Below are 17,766 nucleotides of genomic sequence, written 5' to 3'. Positions count from 1 at the left end.
ATTTGAATCAATGAATCAGTCGTGCAACCACGTGGGCCCTGGCCGCTGCACAAATTTCATAAATTAAACATAATCTATCATGCAATTTTCTCCCTGCAACTACAGTCTTTAGAATACAGCCCGGCTCCCTCATAGGGGCTTCCAGGAAAATTGAAAATAACACATACTGCCAGTCCCAGCAACCCGCATATGGTCGAGGATGGACGAAACCGACAAGAAAAGGGGTAAAGAGATTGGACGAGGCAAAAGTCATGGCGCCGAGAAAATACCAAGAGGTCCGCCACGTCGGAGGCAGGGCGATGCAGCTATACAGAGGGGCGAAAACGAGGTCAACAGAAGCGGAGAGTTCGTCCATACCCAGAGACACGGCATAATTATAGCATCATGATGGCTTATAATGGAGAGGAAAGACCAGGCCACGGCCCAGCGTGAGCCAAAAACGCAAGATACTGAGGGAGGCGTCGGCGGGCCAAGGTTCTTATGCCGAGCAAAGTGGGTGGACAAGGGCAAACGCGTGGCGTTTATTCGACGCCGTGGTGGTCAGCACTGCCACCTTCGCCAGTGAAAGAGCCGAGCTTCAGAGTGGGATCCAGAGCGACCATCTCGGCCAGAACCTCCAGGACTTCCTTGGGAACGGTCTTGTCATATATGGAGATCAGGTCCTTGGGCTGAGGGTAGACCTTGAGCGCCTTGTAGAAGGCCAATGCAGCATCGATCTTGTTTCCGCCTGTATCGGATTATGTTAATGACCATTGCAGCTATCAAGAGAACCCATGATGACATACCTTCAGAGCAGAGGCCCTCGCCCTTGGCAACTTGGCCCATGAAGTACGCCTCCTTCTCCTCGAGATCTGTGGGGAAACCATCTTCCTTCGCCTGCTGCAGAGCCTTTTTGATGCTCTCGCGTTGCTGGGCTCCTTGAGCTTCAGCCTCCTCCTTGACAGCGCGTGCCAGTCGTCGGTTGTTGCGCTTCAATGCTTTTCGGAATTCGGGGTCGGTCTGTCTCTTGTGGTCGAAGTAGACGGCGTAGGCTATGCGACGCGAAGTGAAGTTAGAATCAAATAATGTACCTCGATGGAATGAGTTTGGGCCAGTCCTTACCCAACAGGCCGGTGATGATGGTGCCGGCAGAAGCGACGGCCAGCGTTGAGGTCTTCATGGCGAAAAGTGCGCGGTAGAGACCGAAATGAAACGGCTTGAAGAGAGCAGGCAAATCAGAATTGTAATCCTGGGCGATAGGCTTCTGATGATGATAGCACCGGTGATATCGCGCTGCCTTGGTTGCGGACTTCAAAGCTCGTCGGCATTGTGACGGAAGCTGCGATGGGACAATTTTGACTGCCTGAGCATCGGGATCATCTTTCTTCCGCATCGGGGTTTCTCTCCCCCTTGAGCTCAACTACGACACCTCTCCTACTCTACAGCTCAGCTTTGACCCTTGCTTTGTCCTCGGATTCTCATCTCCCGCGCCGTTGTCAACGATGGAAGGCCGGGGACTCACTCTCCGCAGCAAAAACCGCCGCCCACGTCCTCAGATCAGTGCGCCGAAGCCCATCTCGGGCCCGCTTCCCCAGAACCACCAGGCGGCCGCTTCTGGCACTGGCACTACCTCCTCGGGCTCCGGTTCGCGCGATTATGCGCCGTCAAATCATGCGACGTCGGACCTAGTCAAGCGAAGATACTCTACCCGTTTTAATCAGGTTCCCGACTTTGATGGCGCTCCTCCGGTTCCAAGTGTACCGCAAGTCCCATCAGCTTATGCAGGGCTTGGACCCCCGCAGCAGAACAGAAGACCATCAGCGGAACCGTCAGGGCCTCCTGAGGTTGACCTGACTGCTCTACGGGATCCAAGCTTACCGGTTGATCGATGTGAGTGCACTAAATCATAGCTCCTCTGTTCCTAGTCTTTACTGACTCCTTCGCAATCAGATGTGACCAACCTGCTCGCGAATGCCTCCGAAGATGATATCAGAGAATACCAACAGGCCCTAAAGAAAGTGAAGAACCGAACGTCGACCGACCTCCAGCAAAATGTTTACCAAAACCGAACCCAGTTCATCCGCATCAGTCAGGAGGCGGACAAGCTCAAGGGGGAGATGAAAACTCTCCGCTCCCTGATGGCTGAGCTTACTACTGCATTGGGGCAGACGGCCATTGGGGATTCGCCAAATCCTATGTCTCCTACGGATGAGCGAGCATCTAAGCGCAGCAATCGTAGCTCCGTCGCCAACTTGGAGAGCATGTGGAACGTTCAGCTTCAGACGTTGTGGAAAACCGTCGAAGGCTCGCAAAAGTTCTTGCCCATGGTTCCTGGTCGACATATCGTTTTAGAGACTGGAAACTGGGCTGAACTCGACTCTGCCACTTGGAAGCCTAGACGTCCGGTTCATCTCGTGCTTCTCAATGACCATTTGCTGGTTGCAGCCAAGAAGCGAAAACGAGTCGACCAGAGCAATCCGAATCACCGCGGTCCAGTACCCACCAAGCTTATCGCGGAAGAATGTTGGCCGCTGCAGGACGTCGACATGATTGACCTAGGTGCCAACCTAGGCAGTGGGTCTGCTCGCGAAGAGGCAGAAGACCGTGGCATCACCAGTGCTATCAGTGTTCGTGTTGGCTCGAAGCCTTATACATATCGCCATGACAAACGGAATAGTTCTGCCAAGAGCGAACTTCTGGCCACGTTCAGGAAAACTGTCGAAGATCTCCGGCGAAATCTCCGATCCGAAACCGAGGCAACGGGGAAGAATGGCGAACCACTTGGGTATATGAACGCCATAAATTTCAGGAACTCGTTGATGTACTCGCCGAAACCGGATTTCAGCGAAGATACAGACAATCCCCGTGATAGGCCTGAAGTCCGCATTGACGTTGATGGAAAGCAACAGAACTTGCGCTGGGTTGATAGTCAGGTGGATGAACTTGACATTGACATTGCGCTTCAACGATTCGAAGAAGCTGTATCGAATATTGACCGACTGCGAAAACTAGCTCGAGGTCTCAAAGGAAATACTGTCGCGCAGGATGTGATAAACGGCAAAGTTGATGAACGAGCTGCCCGACTGGCAGGTATACTGTCGCGGTCTTTGATTGATACTCATGCATTCCCGGTAAGGACAAAAACCAACGTCGCCTGGCTCACTCGCCTTGGTTTCGAGGATCAAGCCCGAGAGTCTTATCTCAAGGCTCGATCGGATGTTATCTCTAAACGAATTCGGTAACTAGCCTACTTACCCAATCGGCATTCCTCACTAACTTTACACAGCGCATGTATATTTGAAGGCGACCTCCCCCTCTATATATTCCAAATCTCCTACGTCTATTTCAACCTCATCAAAAACACAATCAGCATCTACCAGCAGTGCTTCCCCTCCTTCATGACAAGCGCCTGCATAAAATGGGCAAAGCACCACCTCGACGGCTTCAACACCCTCCTCACGCGCCAGCTAAGCAGCGTTCAGCGCGGCACAACCGTCTGGCAGAAGTGCATTGACGTCGTACATGAACAGGCTGAGATCTTGTCCGAGGTCGGCGTCGACTTCACGGACTTGGTTGCGAAGGGGCTAGAGGTGACGGAGGAAGAGCGAGCTGCGGCGCCGGAGATGACGCGCTCGGAGTCGCTGATTATGGGATTGGCGGAGGCTGCGAATAAGGAGCAATGAATGGTACATAATGATGGATGAGTGGACTTGACTTGGCTGGATCGAGTGGCATGTATCTTCTCTATCGATTGTTGGTTTTATAGCATAATGTTCATCTGGCATGAACATAACATGATCGCCGTATACTCTCCTAGACTTCTAGACTTCTCAACATGAACCGCTAAACCAATATTGAGAGAGGAAATATAATATATAATAATGTACAGTCTACATTTCTCTATCACCAGTCTATATATATCCAACCCAATATGCGACTCCAGAGACGCAATACCATAGTCTAAATACATTCCTTAAACGGACCAATATTCATATACATCTTCATCTGTCACCTCATCTTCCTTCTCCTGAGGGGAATTCCTCATCGCGCCATTCTTTTCAAACTCGTCCTTGTGCGTCCAAGCCAGATCCCAAACGGCGGGATTGCTGAAGGCACTCTGGTCCTTGAGGTTACCAAACCGGAAGTCCAGGCCGGTTTCATCATTCGGCTCCGAAGACGGAAGGCGGATATAGTGCCGGACACAATCGGGGATTTCCTCGCGCACGTGGCTGATCATTATAAGGGCCTGTTGGTCAGTAAGGCCGAAGTGACGCCTCTCGTGTTTGGAAGTATTGCTCCAGGGGACCTCTTCTTTTCCGGTTTCTTCACCCCGCAGGGATTGGGTCCATGGGTTCCATGCCCCTGCGCGTCTGGCAGCAGTGGAGTAGACATCCTTGCGCTCGCCGGCTTCGAGGAAATGCATGCATTTGTCGCGGAGGGAGGTAGTCATGCCGGAGAATGGTTCGTCGAGGATGACAATGTCCGGTTTGTGGATTAGGGCGCGAAGGAAGAGGACGACACGCTGAAGCTCCGTGGAGAGCTCACCGAAGGTGACGTTGTCTGCAAATTCAACGTCATAATCTAATTCGTAAGTGTGACCTCTGAATTTTCTATTGGTTTCCGGGAATAAGTTATCGTCTATCGTGACACGAGGAGGTTCTGCCTTGAAGCTGGGATCGAGTTCCGGTCTGAAGAAGCGGAGAGCAGCGGATATGTCTAGATCATGGTCATGGCTGAGTATTGGTTTGGACAGGAACGTTTCTGCAAAGGCAGACTCGATCGCTTGACGGATTGTGAGCTGACGGGGAAAGAAGGCGTGGATCTCGGGGGAGGAGTGGCCAATACGGGATTGGAGCTCAAAGACTGATATTGACGGCTTGCCTGGTTCGGGGAGGCGCGAACGTCCGAAGAGTTTGATAGGGAGAGCATAAGTTTGTGGATGGTCGGAGGTGATGAGGGAGAGGAGGGTGGTCTTGCCGCACCCGTTGGGCCCGAGTATCACCCAGCGCTGCCCGCGGCGGACAGTCCAGTGTAGGCCTTCCTTTGGTTGACCCATTATTTCCTGAGACCAATTTCCCAGCACGACCTTATCGCCGTATTGCACTCGAACTCCGTCCATTTCAACGAGAGCCTCACCGGTTCGGGGCGCCTGTAATCTGTACGGGCTATCTCCTGGCGGCACTAATCCCATGTCGAAGATAAGCTGCTTGTCTAGGTAGCCGGCCTTTATGTTCGCTCGAGCTCTCAGCTCAATTCCAGTTCTCTTGCCTTTACTTGTCCCTGAGCCTTCCTTGACGCACATCCTGCCCCATGCATCAAAGATCTTTGTGGCTTCTTCCCGGGTTCTTTGCAAAATGACTCGACCGCGATTCCCGAGAAGGAGAAGATGAGTTATCCAATCCGGGACCGGATCCTGTGGTCGCAGGGAAAGCACCAGTCGGGGATCCGACCTGCTTGCCAGCTGATGGAGGAGTTGCGATATGCCTCTAGCAGTAGCCGGGTCAAGGCCCACTAAGTGACAAGTTATTTCGGCATTTTCGTATGCAGCGCACGGTTTGGAACTTACTGAATGGGTCGTCAAGAAGCAGAAGCTCTGGCTTTCCGAGCAGAGCCTTTGCGATCCGCGCCCGTCTAGTCTGGCCGTTGCTCAAGTTTGAAACGGGCATGTCGAGAAGGTCCAGCAGGCGCAACCGCGTGGTTAATTCGGTGAAGTATGCCTCATCGCGGATCAGGCCTTCTCTTTCCTCCTCCAACGGATTGAGCGACGTTTGGCCCCTCAGGTATTGGCGGACAGTCCAGTCTGTCTTCTCCCGTAGACTCTCATACCGAGCACTCAAGTATGCGCCCCGTGTGCCTCCAATTGCCCCTGATCCCTCGCCACTGAAACCAACGTATTGAATTGCATTCCCCGGGTACCGTAATCTGGGATCCTTCTTCGCAATTTCGTCGGTGAGAAGGAAGGGATAGTCGCGTGCGGTGGGTGGTGTGCAGATGTACTGGCCACGGAGAATGTTGAGGAATTGAGTCCGACCGGAAGTTCCGATAACAGCCCAGTGTTGCCGACGTCCACTAGCTGGTTTGGAGGGAAGGAAGAAGTTTACTTCCGAGAATATTGGCGGGTTGGTGCCTTTGACTTCATCTTCGGGGGTAGGATAGTTCTCGTAGAAAGTGCCGTTTTCGATGCGAATCAGAGGCGGGGTCTTAGCCCTCGAATGGCGCACACCTCGAGATAACAAGATGCGGGAGGCATGAACTGGCCTCGTCCGCAGCGGCGATAATCTCAGCATCGTCAACCTGAGTCGAGCGGTGCCTGCCCGTCGCGGTGCCTTTGACGCGGTTCAGAAAAGATCCGGTCGGCCTTATCTCCGAGGCTGTCGTCACGTGCTCTTACACCTGGATACTTCAACAAAAGGACATGAATTCAAAATATTTATTCTCTTAGCTGACGACTTTGGAATTGTCTTTGAATCAAAGGCAGATGGACCGAGATTACAAAGGCCATTGAAAGTGGGCGTTTCTCCGCACCGCGGACCAGAGCGCCAACTCCGGGGAACATCTACGGAGGATCAGCCGGCTTGCCTCATGAACTACAAGCTTCTCGATGACGATGCCTAATTATTGACCGTTTGACGAACTTCATCTTCGTATAGTCTTTTCTCTATCATCTCTATCTCGCCTTATCTCTGCAATGTACGTACTCTATCTCTCGCAGGGCTCCGAACCTCCGATTCCTCCCCGACCCAACAGAACTCCAACCAGCTCCATAATTCTTTCTTCTGTCGTTTAAACCGCCGAATCGCGTGCCTTTCTCTTAAAGTGCCCTGCCGATCCGCCATCCAAGCTCAACCCCTGGTGCCCCTCGCCAATTCGCATCGCATCGCATTGCATTTCTCTTCCTGCGTAATCTACGGCCCAACGCAAGGAGTCAATCACCATGTCACTAGACGCCCTTCCCTCTCTCCCTCTCTTTCTTGAAGCTAAGAAACATGCGGTAGCCAATCCGGATAAAGTAGCCGTTATCGATACGGCCAAGGGTCAACAGTTTACCTTTGCCCAACTCCTCGCCGATGCGGCGGCACTGAAAAAGCGCATTCTGGAGCAATTGGACCTCACCAGTACTGGAGACTTGGAGGAGAGGCGTGTTGCCTTCCTGGTCCCCAATGGATATGACTATGTCGTCACACAATGGGCTATCTGGGCCAGCGGCGGCATCTGCGTGCCCCTCTGTACTACCCACCATTTGCATCAGTATACGGAGAACAGTATAGCTAACCTCCCAATTCCAGGCACCTCCCACCCCGTGAAGGAGCTGCTCTACACAATCAGCGACTCCGACCCCTCGCTCATAATCATCCACCCAGCATTCGAGAAATTCGAAACACCCCTCCGCGAGAGCACCGCCGACACCCCCCGCCTCTTCATGATTCTCACCCCCCTCAACGCAAGTTCCTCCCCACCCCAACTCCCCGAGTTCACACCCATCTACCACCCCTCCCGCCGCGCCCTGATGATCTACACAAGCGGCACAACCGGCAAACCAAAGGGCGCAATAACCACCCACAAAACAATCACCTTTCAAGCCCAATGCCTCATTCAAGCATGGCAGTACCAACCCACCGACCACCTCATCCACGTCCTCCCTCTCCACCACATCCATGGCATAATCAACGGCCTTACAGCCACGCTCCTCGCAGGCGCCACCGTCGAAATGCACGCGAAGTTCGACCCGGCAACCATCTGGTCCCGCTGGGCAGACCAGGGCACATCAACGATGTTCTTCGCCGTGCCAACCATCTACGCCCGGCTAGTCGACTACTTCGACCACAACATCCGGGGCACAGAGACCGAAACACCAGCCCGCAACGGCGCAGCAACCCTCCGCCTTCTCGTCTCCGGCTCCGCCGCCCTCCCAACACCCATCAAGACCAAATTCGCCACAATCACAAACCAAACCCTCCTCGAGCGCTACGGCATGACAGAAATCGGTATGGGATTGAGCTGTGGCCTCGATAACTCCCAACGCATCGACGGCAGCGTCGGCTGGCCTCTCCCCGGCGTACAGGTCCGACTAACAGACAAAGAAACCGGGGCTGTAATTGACGCCGTCGATGTCGACGGCATGATCGAAGTCAAGGGCGACAACGTGTTTACGGAGTACTGGCGGCGCCCCGAGGCGACGGCCAAAGAGTTCACAAGCGATGGGTGGTTCAAGACGGGCGACGTGGCGCGCCGGAACGAGGCGGGCGCTTACTTTATCCAGGGCCGAGCGTCGGTGGATATCATTAAGTCTGGCGGGTATAAGATCTCGGCGTTGGAGGTTGAGCGGAAGCTGCTTGCGCTGGAGGAGGTTGCGGAGGTGGCGATTGTTGGGATTGCGGATGAGGAGTGGGGGCAGCGGGTTGCTGCTGTTGTGAAGCAGAGGGCTGGTGTAAGTTCTATCTACTGTGTTGGTTGGCCCTGAGACTGGAAGATGCTAATGTGACTAGACGGAACCACTAGAATTGCAAGCCCTCCGTACGCGCCTGAAGCAGGAGATGGCGCCGTATAAGATTCCTACGGTCTTGAAGCTTGTTGATGGCATTGAGCGAAACGCCATGGGCAAGGTGAATAAGAAGGACGTCATAAAGACATACTGGCCTGAGTTGGCTGAATAGATAGACCCGATGTTATGAGTAGAACATTTGGATTGCATTAGGGTATAATAGATATAGAGACTCATCTCCTGAACAACAAACACTAACCTTTCAACATTCTAATCCATGTCCCCAGTAATGTCAATAGGAAACTCAAACAGAATAAGTTCGTAAAAAGCACTACCTGCCACTTCTCACAGATTTCCTCGTCCGGCATTGACGTCAGCCAGAGGTGCTTGATCAGTCACCCTTCAACAAATCAACGACCGTCGCATAAACCTCGTCGCGCACCTTCTCCCTCTCACTGCGCGGCTTGCAGCCTTTATCAAACTGGTGCCCGCACCCCAGCACTCTCCTAACGATGACCGTCCGGCCCGCCTCCCCATCGCCATCAACAGCCCTAATTTTCTCGCCAAGATCCTCCGCCTCCTTCGCCAGACAATCGTACTCAGCCGCCACAAATATACAGCGCGCTGGGAAGCGTGATGCGTCAGCGTAGGCAGGCGAGATCCGAGGGTCTTTCAGGACGACGTCCGTGCTGACAGCATCATCCCTGCCGGTACTATTGAATCTTGCCTTGATTTTCGCTTCCGCAACTGCACTCTTCAAGTAGCACGCTTGCATGATGTTCATCAAGCAAGCTGGGACAGACCCAAGTCCCCCAATGGCGGATTCTTTCCACCTCCTCTTTTCCCGTTGTTCTCCAGGTCAGCACAGAAAGCATCCCTCTTCACTTTCAGGCTGATACTAGCGTCAAGCACCGGATAAAACAGTATGAGGTTGGCAAAAGTCCCAGGTGGAAAGAAATTCGCCGCAACACTAGCCGCGATATTCTCGCCCGCGCTGAACCACCGATGCTGATCCTACTGGTGTCAAACCGCTCAGGCTGAGATTGTGCCCAAGATACCACCGAGGCGAAGTCCTCAATTGCACTTGGGAGCGGGTGTTCGGGTGCGAGGCGGTATTCAACGTCGATGACGGTGTGACATGTCTTGCTAGAGATAAACCGGCAGTAGGAGGTGTCAAAACCAAGACCGGGAAGTATGAAGCCGGAGCCGCAGGCTGTTATAAGAACTGGACTTGGACTTGTGGTGGTTTTGATGTTGGGATCGCAGGTCTCGGTTGGTGTTTGCGCTTTAGTTGCGGAGGGAGACGAGGAAGGAGGGTTGCAAATGTGGACCTTGATCTCGTGAGTTGGAACTGGAGCTGATGCCACGATTGTAGTTTCGGATTTCGCTGTGGTTGATATGGTGGTTGAGAGAGATGGGATGTATTCCATGACATCGGGTCTGGGCTTGTCATTCATTGCGAGGCGGGTTAGGGTGACGATTACTGCTCGGAGAAGCCGCACAAAAAGTGTCAAGAGAGAGAGGCGCGTGTTTGCCCAAGCTGCTGAGGAAGGCCATTTCGGAAGCGCCTGTGTTTTTGGGTGGAGGAAGGGAGGTAAATCACAGATGTATGGTTGGAGGAGCGTAGTAAGGCCGGTATCGGGGAACTGCGTGTGGGAAGGAACTTGAGGCATAGAAGAAGAGGAAGGAGAGATGCGAGTTCCCGCACGGGAGACAGGGTTTTGTAGCAGATATTCACCGAGCTCCTTCTGTTTACGTCTATTAATAGCTCATATATGCTCAATCGAATATACAAGTGGCATTGCATACTTCTGCATAAGCCAATTATGGCTTAACAACAGTCAAGAAAGGCAGTGTCAGGTTCTTGAAGAATGTGACAGACTCGTCCTCCCCAATGGTCGTCAACTCATTTTGCGAAAGCCCGCAGACAGATGCATAAGAGCCATACTTGCTCTTTTGCTTTGTGACGTACTTGGCGTAGTCGTCGATAGGGCAGCTCTGGCCAGGTCCGGAACGGCATGATGGGACAGCTAAGAGTGCCTATCAGATAGAGTATGGCAAAAGATTCTGTGGGATAAACTCACGGTAAACAGCATCATTGATAAGAATGCGTACATTGACTGAGTTGCCCTTGCGGACCTTGCAGTTCAGACGCTCAAATGCAATTGTTCCCCTCATTGGCGACGTGCGGCTGCTGACGTAGATCTAGAGAAGTCAGATGTGGCGTTTCTGGTGGTTAAGATATAACTTACTCTATCGCTATCAATACGCTTTGCGGAGAGCGGCTTCTGATTGTCAAAGACGCCTAGGATAGACGCTAATTCGTTGATCTGGTTGTCGTGGGTAAAGGCTACGATGAGAGGCGGGAGCTTCTCAGAGCCAGTGCTCATCTCGGTGGTGGCGTTTGGTCCCTCCTTGAGGAGATTCACGATACCCTGAAGAACAGGGTACTGGACGGTCATGTTCTTGCCGGCACCGGCACCTAGGTAAAATATCAGTCATTTCCCAATCGTTGGAGCAGTGCACGAACCTGTTCCATAGTAGTATCGCAAGTCCTGACGATATTCGTACTGGATAATCTCCTCCTTCGTAAAGATGTCGCAGAATGGGCTGGTGCTCCCAGTGATCTGAGTTTCAAAACCGCAGAGATATGGGAAGATGGAAACCTGGCTGTCTGTGAGGGTCAAATTACCGTGGATCAACTTATTCAACCTCTTCGTGATAGGAGGGAGATAGATCGAGTCCCAAGTAGTGGCATAGTCTCCACCGCTAGCATCCTTGAAGAGAGGGCACTGGTCGGAAGTCGCCAGAGAGTTGCCTGCTGCTCCTGTGGCGTCCGCATTGATGGCGTAAATGTCGGCCAAAGATGAGTTGGGACCCAGGTAGCCACGGGCGAACAGTCTACCTAGTCAGTCGCGAACATGGTACTGGCGTGATCATGGCTTACCTAGCAGAATCGATTGTTCGCTGATACTCGTTCGCCCAGAGCAGGAACGGAGTGTTGTCCGTATGGAATGTTGGGTATCGGAACCGCAGATCAGCTCCAAGATTGTACCTAGGCATGAGTTAGCACGTCGGCTTGTTGGTGGCAACCAATTTATAGGACTCGCACAATTCCTTATAGCCAGTAATAGACACCTGGGCGATTTGCTGATCTGGATGGCTCAAGACAGGGCTCCAGTCCTCCAGAAACTCTAAAGACCCAGAGGCATGGAAACTGGCCGATTGAATCTATCCGCATATTCTTGTTAGAACTTGCTAAGAAGGTAATGCTTAAAAACATACCGCTTCATGCAGAGCCTGCCATTCCTCATAGGCACCAGGATCAGGGTATCTGCTGCCGTGGCGAACAACATAGACGGCTTGGTCAACAGAGCAACCGTCAGGAGTATCAGAAGATATTTTGTTCACGTGTGGACCTATCGCGATCAGTTCATACTTTGCGCGGTACCTAACGGCTTGAGAGGAATACCAGCAAACCATGGAGAATTAGCGCCCAGATGCTCCAATGGGTCGAACGAGGCAGCGTAGCTCGTCGAACCCAAGCTAATCAGCCAGAGCAGAGTCTGCTTCATTCTGGTGGTTTCTCCTAATCAGGCGATCTTGGAGTATCGACTAAGAAGAGGGGCTGTTGAGTCTCCAACTGACCCTTTATACCCCAGACCTCCAGAAATCTAGCTGGCTGAAAACCGTCCATTGCTGTGATAGCGGAGACTTTGCCAGATGAAGAGCAAAAAATACTATATCATCGCTAGGCGCGATCAATGAAGTAATTGTTCGAGTCCGAATCGTGGAAAATAGATTAAGTCGGTCGAGCATGCGCCGTTCAGCCACTCAATATGCACCACGTGCGACTTCGTCGAAATGAATCGCATCAACTTCGGAGATACCACCCATCAGATGTCAGGATACCAACCTTATGCCCCCTGCTTTAGTCTCATTTCCATCCCGTCTTGAACTCTCACGTTCATGTCTGGTTGGTTGGCCAATGCCAGGGTATAAGCGAGTCGTCGGTATCTACCTAGGGTACGTGCGGTCTCCTCTAGTCAGGGGCTAGATTAGGAATCTACCGTACTCCAGGCCGGCAATGGCTTCCGCTCTTGTCCATAATCAAACTGTTCAAGAAGAGTTTGGCATTGAGTAGGATTGGTTTCTGTCTCGGCTTGTTTGATGAAGATCATGGAGACGTGCGACGGTGCGACTTGGAAAGTCCTTGGGCGTCGGCTGTGGCCTCGGCGCGTCTCACCCTCCGTCTCTCTTTCAACTCCGTCCAACCTCCCCGGCGTAAAGAGCATACAATATCACACCTCAATGATTCTACCCCCCTTACATCCTACAAATATATCAACGGCTCAAACGGCGCCGCTGTCTAGAGCATCTGAAGACTCGCGACGCGCCATGCATTCTGCTGGCCCTGGGTCGGGAACCCTCTGCCATGACCCCAGACATCCGACAAAGAAACATTTCCAAAGACTCGAGCTCTAAAATAACTCAAATCTCTGAAGAAGCTCAGTCGCTTCTCAAGAAAGCAACATCCCTCCAGATTACCTGGGACGAGCTTCCGGAATGGTCGAAAGACAACGAATACATTCACACCAGCTTCCGTCCAATCTCAAACTCGTACTGGAAATGCATTCAAAGCCTCAGCTACGTACATAACGAAACAGGCAATATCTACACCCATCTGGCTGCGACCCTATGGGTGCCTGGTGGTATACATTCGCAACAGAGCACTACCCGCAGACAAGCCAGGATGACTTCATTGTGTTCTTCCTGTTATTCCTCGGCGGAGCCTCCTGTTTCGCCCTATCGACCATCTATCATTTACTCGCCAATCACTCCCATACGACCCATGATCTCTGCCACAAGTTGGATCTTCTCGGCATTGTCACAGTCACGAGTGGCTGCTTCCCTCCGGGCTTGTGGTATACGCTTCCATGCGCGCAGAGGAATACGAAGATAACATGGATTGCAGTACGCCCATTGAACCCTTATTCCACCCACTCCTCAGGATCAGAACTCCATGCAGAGTATCTGTATCTGCCTAATCGACTAACAAAGGGGTATGACAGATCGACCTCTTCGCCCAATTCCTCGCAGCAATCTTCGTCCTCTTCGTAAAGCGTTTCCGTACCTCTGCCTGGCGCCCCCTCCGCGGGCTCCTCTTCAGCTTCATGACTTCGTCAGCCTTCTACCCTATCATTATCTCAGTTCTCCAAAATGGCTGGGCCAAGGCAGATGCCGAGTACGGTGCGTCACTGTATGCGTTGACGATCCTGATCTATGTGAGCTCGGTGTTTGTCTATGCGGTAAGTCTATGTATTTCTCCCTTCTCCGGCCCTTCCCAAGACCATTGCATATCTTGATTTTGGTTCGATCCCTACTAATACCGCCCAGAGCCGTTGCCCTAAAGCCTGGAAATCAGGACACTTTGACGTATGGGGACAGTCGCATCAGATCTTCCATTTTGGAATGGCGATTGGATATACGGTGCACTGTGTGGCGTTTTTCAAGGGCGTGCATCAGTTTTATGGGGTCAAGGGTGGGAGGTGTGATACTTGGATTTGAGTGTAGGTGTGGACAGCTTTGACAGTGTGCAATTCTCACGATCAGATGCCTAGACTACCCGATTGAATCTTTCTCGGTTCATAACAGAGGATGCTGAGGGCCTGGTGGAGGCTGTATCTAAGGAGGCACACTACGTACTTGATCTGAAAAGCAAGATATCCAGGTACGAATATTCATTCTCATCATATACACTTTCATCATAGTAGAATAAACCCAAGATTGATGCAAAGCATGCATAACAAACAAGTCAATCAAAAGCAAAAGCTACCCACCTATGCCCACTCCCCTAGGGCCAGCCTAAGTAAGAACTCAACTCAGAGAGCTTAATCAAAAGTGCCCTACAACCTCGCCAGGTTAACAAACTCCCCAGGCGCATGGTACTCAGGGACCTCCATCTTGAGCGCATCCCCGCTGTACCCCAAATCCTCCGCCGTAAGCACAGCACACTTCTCGCCAATAAGCAGCGCCGTGCTAAACGTATTGCAGCCAACATTATCCGGGCAGATCGAGAGATCGCAGACCTTAAGCCCCTTAACACCATGGACATTGAGCCTCTCATCAACAACACCACCATGCGGCGCAATACTGCTCCCCTCACGGGGCGCCATGCTGCACGTGCCAAGCGAGTGCCACGTCGTCTCAACATGGCGCTCAACCCACTTCTCGATATGCGCGATGTCCTCGCGGCTGTAGTCGAGTTCGCTGCGCGACGCGTGCTGGTTGCTGTTGAGCGAGGTGGGCTTTGGGTCCTTTCCGGGGGTTAAAGGGTGCGACCAAGACCCGTGCTGAATTCCGGCGGAGAGGTGGTTGGGGCCCGCGTAGGCTTTTGTGGTGGCGAGGTCCATGTCCTCGGAGCGGACTTTGGAGTTGTAGGCGAAGTGCGGGTGCATGCTGGTGACTTCGCCGGCGTACGAGGACATGCGCCGCGCGGTCTCGCGCGATTTGATGTAGCCCCAGACCATGGCGGCCATGTCGCGCTTGTCGTTCATGAAGCCTGCGTCGAAGTCGGGGACTTCGTAGGGGTCTGCGGAGGTGATGTGGGTTGACCCGCGTGAGAATGGGTACTCGAGGAAGTGGAACATGGTGAAGAATTTGCCGGGGGGCATGAGCATGTGGTCGCCGAACCAACTGGTAATGTTTGTTAGCAGATGAAGAGAGAATTTTAGGGAGTGTTGGTGTACCCAGAGATGACGGAGTAATGCATCACCGGCTTATCGGGCTTGTTCTTGAAGTACGTCTCCCAGCCGTCGACGAAGTCGGGGGTCGGCCACTTCTTGAACTCCTCGAGTTCCTGCTGCGTCGGGCGAATCTTCACGCCGGCGTCGATACCGTTCGTCGCCAGGGGACCAGTTCCTTTGATGTTCCACTCCTGGAATACGCGCTTCTGCACCTTCGGGTCTCCGCGTAGGAAGTCGTCGAAGGTCTCAACGTCTGGTTTGGCTCGGTATGTCGAGAAGGTCAAGTAGTGGTCCTGGAAGTTGCGGCCCACACCGGGGAGGTGCACGAGGGGCTTGACGCCTGCGCGGCGGAGCTTCTCCGAGTCACCGACTCCGGAGCGCTGAAGGATCAGAGGCGAGGAGAGGGTGCCGCCGCTGACGATGATCTGCTTGCGGGCGCGGAAGATGCGGCGCTGGGGCTCTTTGCCGTCGAGGGGCTTGGTTGGGACGGTGACGACGCCCACGGCGCGGCCGTCTTCGATGATGACCTTGTCGACTTTGGTGTTGCATTGAAGGTGCAGGTTTGAGTACTTGGCGCGGGTGCTGTGGACGTAGGCGTGGGCTGCGTCGCTGCGACGTCCTACATGGTGTTAGACGGAAAGATTGAAAACAACACAACAAGGCATACCTGTATCACGGTTAATCCACTTCAGCCAGTGTTCTGCTCCATGGCTGTAACCACATTAGCCAAGCTTAAGAAGTATGATGGAGGGTACAAACCCCGTCTTCAGATCCTGCAAATCGTCGGTGACCGGAATGCCCTGGGACTCAGCGGCACGGAGGAAATCCTGCGCAATTGGGTAGGTGTAGTTGCCAAAAGAGACTTTGATGGGTCCCGAGTCGCCGTGAATCTCCGGGTTATTGCAGGCACGCTGGTATGTCTCGTGTTTCTTCATCAGAGGGATCAGCTCCTCGGTCGTCCAGCCCTTTGCCTGGAAGTCGTCGTAGTCGGAGGCTGATGCTCGGGTGTACATCTTTACAAATCATTAGCACGAATACCTAATGCTTAGATGTGGGCCAGTACCATGAAGTTGATGGAGCTACCACCACCCAGGATGTTCGCGCAGGGGACAATGGCCTGACGTCCATCAAGGTGCTCGGACGGCCGCGAGTGGTAGAACGAAGCTGTCTTGGAGTCGAGCTTCATGTTGACAGGGTAGATACCGGGGCGGTAAACCCTTTACAGCATTAGCATTGACCCTACCATATCCAATCAAGAAACTCTTACCATGGGTTGTTCAAGTTGTTCTCGCCGGCCTCGATCAGCAGCACGGAGAGGTTGTGATCGAGGTTCGCGAGGCGGCCAGCAGGGACGCATCCCGAACTACCGCCGCCGCAGATGATGATGTCGACCTCCTCAGGAATAGTCATGGTGATAAAAGGTCAAAGAGATCCAATGTCCGTCTCTGAGATCTACTCTGGTAGAGATGAGAGGGGGACTGTGATTTGAACCGGGATTTGCTTGGTCTTTATAGACCTGGGATGGACAGCAGTCGACTCAATCTTCCCCGCTTGCTCGTTCTCATTCTTTCTCTTTGCCATTCTGAAACTCATCCAGCGTCTACCCCCGCGCGTGGGGAAGAACATACAAAGCGGAGATCACCATGCACAGCCCTGGCCAGCTGGAGCCAGCACATCTAGACCCAGACAGCTCCCCTGCTGGCCGGATAGATCGGGCAAAGCTCAGCTACCTAGTGGCTTAGCAGAGGTACTATGGCAATCCAGGGCATGGATTATGCGGAGACAAGGTTTGATACGAGGAATTATACGTAGCATAAGCCCAGGGGATTGGTGAGATCCGGATAATGTCCCATGTAAAATGCTGCGAGGTTGAAAGGATGTTGGAGATATCGCCCCAGCAGATGATGCCTCCTCATCCGGTTCAGTCTCCAACCGAGCCAAGGATAGAGGCCCCCTCTTATTCTAAAACGAGAATCGACATTAGTGAATAGTAGTCCGGACTATCTTTGGCTGGGCGTAAGATCCGTGCATGGCCGTACTTACATGGCTGTGGTTTCTCTCTCTGAGCTCTGATTCTGGGGGAAATTCTATATCGTACCGAAGCCATCAGCTCAGGAAGAGCATATCCTTTGCAATTGAGGTTTGGAAGATAGGATAAGTGACGATTATCCAGAGTATAGCTGCTCCGTAGTCAACGACGTCTGCCCTGCTGTCGACAGGTGGAGAAATGCCGGGGACACTAGATCCTGTTTGCGGGGTTATGCTTATTGCATCGATATTGATACTCTCGAGCAGTGGAGGAGGAGATAAGACCAGGAGCTGGAGCTTACGGGCCAATGCCGTAGTATGATAATCGAAAGCTAGAATCCTCTATATGCACGCAAAACCAGCAAGAAGATCACACGTAACAGAGACAAACGACCTCTGAGGTAACAGCAGCATCTAGGTACATTTTCACAAATGATTCAGGCAAGCACAACCAAGAAAGTCTAGGGAAGGTCAATGAATCAACAGAGTTCAGCATAGCGGGGAAGCTGCGGGAGCCCCGGACTGAATGCG

The 17,766-nt window shown here is 52.7% G+C and overlaps 7 protein-coding genes across 7 annotated transcripts; 3 read left to right on the top strand and 4 right to left on the bottom strand.

Annotated features, from left to right (window-relative positions):
• Positions 1 to 5: 5 nt before the first annotated feature.
• BDW74DRAFT_148714 (TOM complex receptor protein TOM20) lies at positions 6 to 1,393 on the bottom strand. Its single transcript, XM_073723760.1, has 3 exons — positions 1,102 to 1,393; positions 786 to 1,031; positions 6 to 727 (listed from the first exon to the last, which is right to left on the bottom strand). Exons 1-3 carry the CDS (start codon positions 1,370 to 1,372, stop codon positions 522 to 524), a joined length of 723 nt encoding a protein of 240 aa, XP_073585905.1. The 5' UTR covers positions 1,373 to 1,393; the 3' UTR covers positions 6 to 521.
• On the top strand, positions 1,378 to 3,870 carry BDW74DRAFT_148713 (exocyst subunit EXO84). Its single transcript, XM_073723759.1, has 3 exons — positions 1,378 to 1,869; positions 1,930 to 3,217; positions 3,266 to 3,870. Exons 1-3 carry the CDS (start codon positions 1,482 to 1,484, stop codon positions 3,660 to 3,662), a joined length of 2,073 nt encoding a protein of 690 aa, XP_073585904.1. The 5' UTR covers positions 1,378 to 1,481; the 3' UTR covers positions 3,663 to 3,870.
• Positions 3,871 to 3,874: 4 nt separating this feature from the next.
• BDW74DRAFT_121816 (putative ABC transporter) lies at positions 3,875 to 6,349 on the bottom strand. The gene is made up of 2 exons (XM_073722037.1): positions 5,546 to 6,349; positions 3,875 to 5,490 (listed from the first exon to the last, which is right to left on the bottom strand). The coding sequence occupies exons 1-2, from the start codon at positions 6,264 to 6,266 to the stop codon at positions 3,953 to 3,955; spliced, it is 2,259 nt and encodes a 752-aa protein (XP_073585903.1). The 5' UTR covers positions 6,267 to 6,349; the 3' UTR covers positions 3,875 to 3,952.
• Positions 6,350 to 6,497: 148 nt separating this feature from the next.
• On the top strand, positions 6,498 to 8,712 carry BDW74DRAFT_121814 (acyl-CoA synthetase). The gene is made up of 3 exons (XM_073722036.1): positions 6,498 to 7,205; positions 7,266 to 8,407; positions 8,466 to 8,712. Exons 1-3 carry the CDS (start codon positions 6,914 to 6,916, stop codon positions 8,631 to 8,633), a joined length of 1,602 nt encoding a protein of 533 aa, XP_073585902.1. The 5' UTR covers positions 6,498 to 6,913; the 3' UTR covers positions 8,634 to 8,712.
• Positions 8,713 to 10,285: 1,573 nt separating this feature from the next.
• Positions 10,286 to 12,036, bottom strand: BDW74DRAFT_166689 (putative histidine acid phosphatase; the record flags this gene model as incomplete). Its single annotated transcript, XM_073726593.1, has 8 exons — positions 10,286 to 10,491; positions 10,546 to 10,666; positions 10,714 to 10,943; positions 10,992 to 11,362; positions 11,409 to 11,516; positions 11,574 to 11,692; positions 11,747 to 11,880; positions 11,934 to 12,036. The coding sequence occupies 8 exons, from the start codon at positions 12,034 to 12,036 to the stop codon at positions 10,286 to 10,288; spliced, it is 1,392 nt and encodes a 463-aa protein (XP_073585901.1).
• Positions 12,037 to 12,896: 860 nt separating this feature from the next.
• On the top strand, positions 12,897 to 14,029 carry BDW74DRAFT_175955 (hemolysin-III related-domain-containing protein; the record flags this gene model as incomplete). The annotated part of the gene is made up of 4 exons (XM_073728473.1): positions 12,897 to 13,081; positions 13,129 to 13,435; positions 13,534 to 13,770; positions 13,859 to 14,029. 4 exons carry the CDS (start codon positions 12,897 to 12,899, stop codon positions 14,027 to 14,029), a joined length of 900 nt encoding a protein of 299 aa, XP_073585900.1.
• A 338-nt stretch (positions 14,030 to 14,367) lies between these two features.
• Positions 14,368 to 16,617, bottom strand: BDW74DRAFT_189710 (GMC family oxidoreductase; the record flags this gene model as incomplete). The annotated part of the gene is made up of 6 exons (XM_073732040.1): positions 14,368 to 15,157; positions 15,211 to 15,826; positions 15,875 to 15,918; positions 15,967 to 16,220; positions 16,271 to 16,424; positions 16,475 to 16,617. The coding sequence occupies 6 exons, from the start codon at positions 16,615 to 16,617 to the stop codon at positions 14,368 to 14,370; spliced, it is 2,001 nt and encodes a 666-aa protein (XP_073585899.1).
• Between the last annotated feature and the right edge of the window lie 1,149 nt (positions 16,618 to 17,766).

Source organism: Aspergillus multicolor (genome assembly GCF_047715735.1).
Source record: "Aspergillus multicolor strain CBS 133.54 unplaced genomic scaffold BDW74scaffold_6, whole genome shotgun sequence".
In the NCBI taxonomy this organism is placed as follows: Eukaryota; Fungi; Ascomycota; class Eurotiomycetes; order Eurotiales; family Aspergillaceae; genus Aspergillus; species Aspergillus multicolor.
Note: the sequence above shows the minus strand (reverse complement) of the source record. Positions and strands in the feature narration are given on the sequence as shown.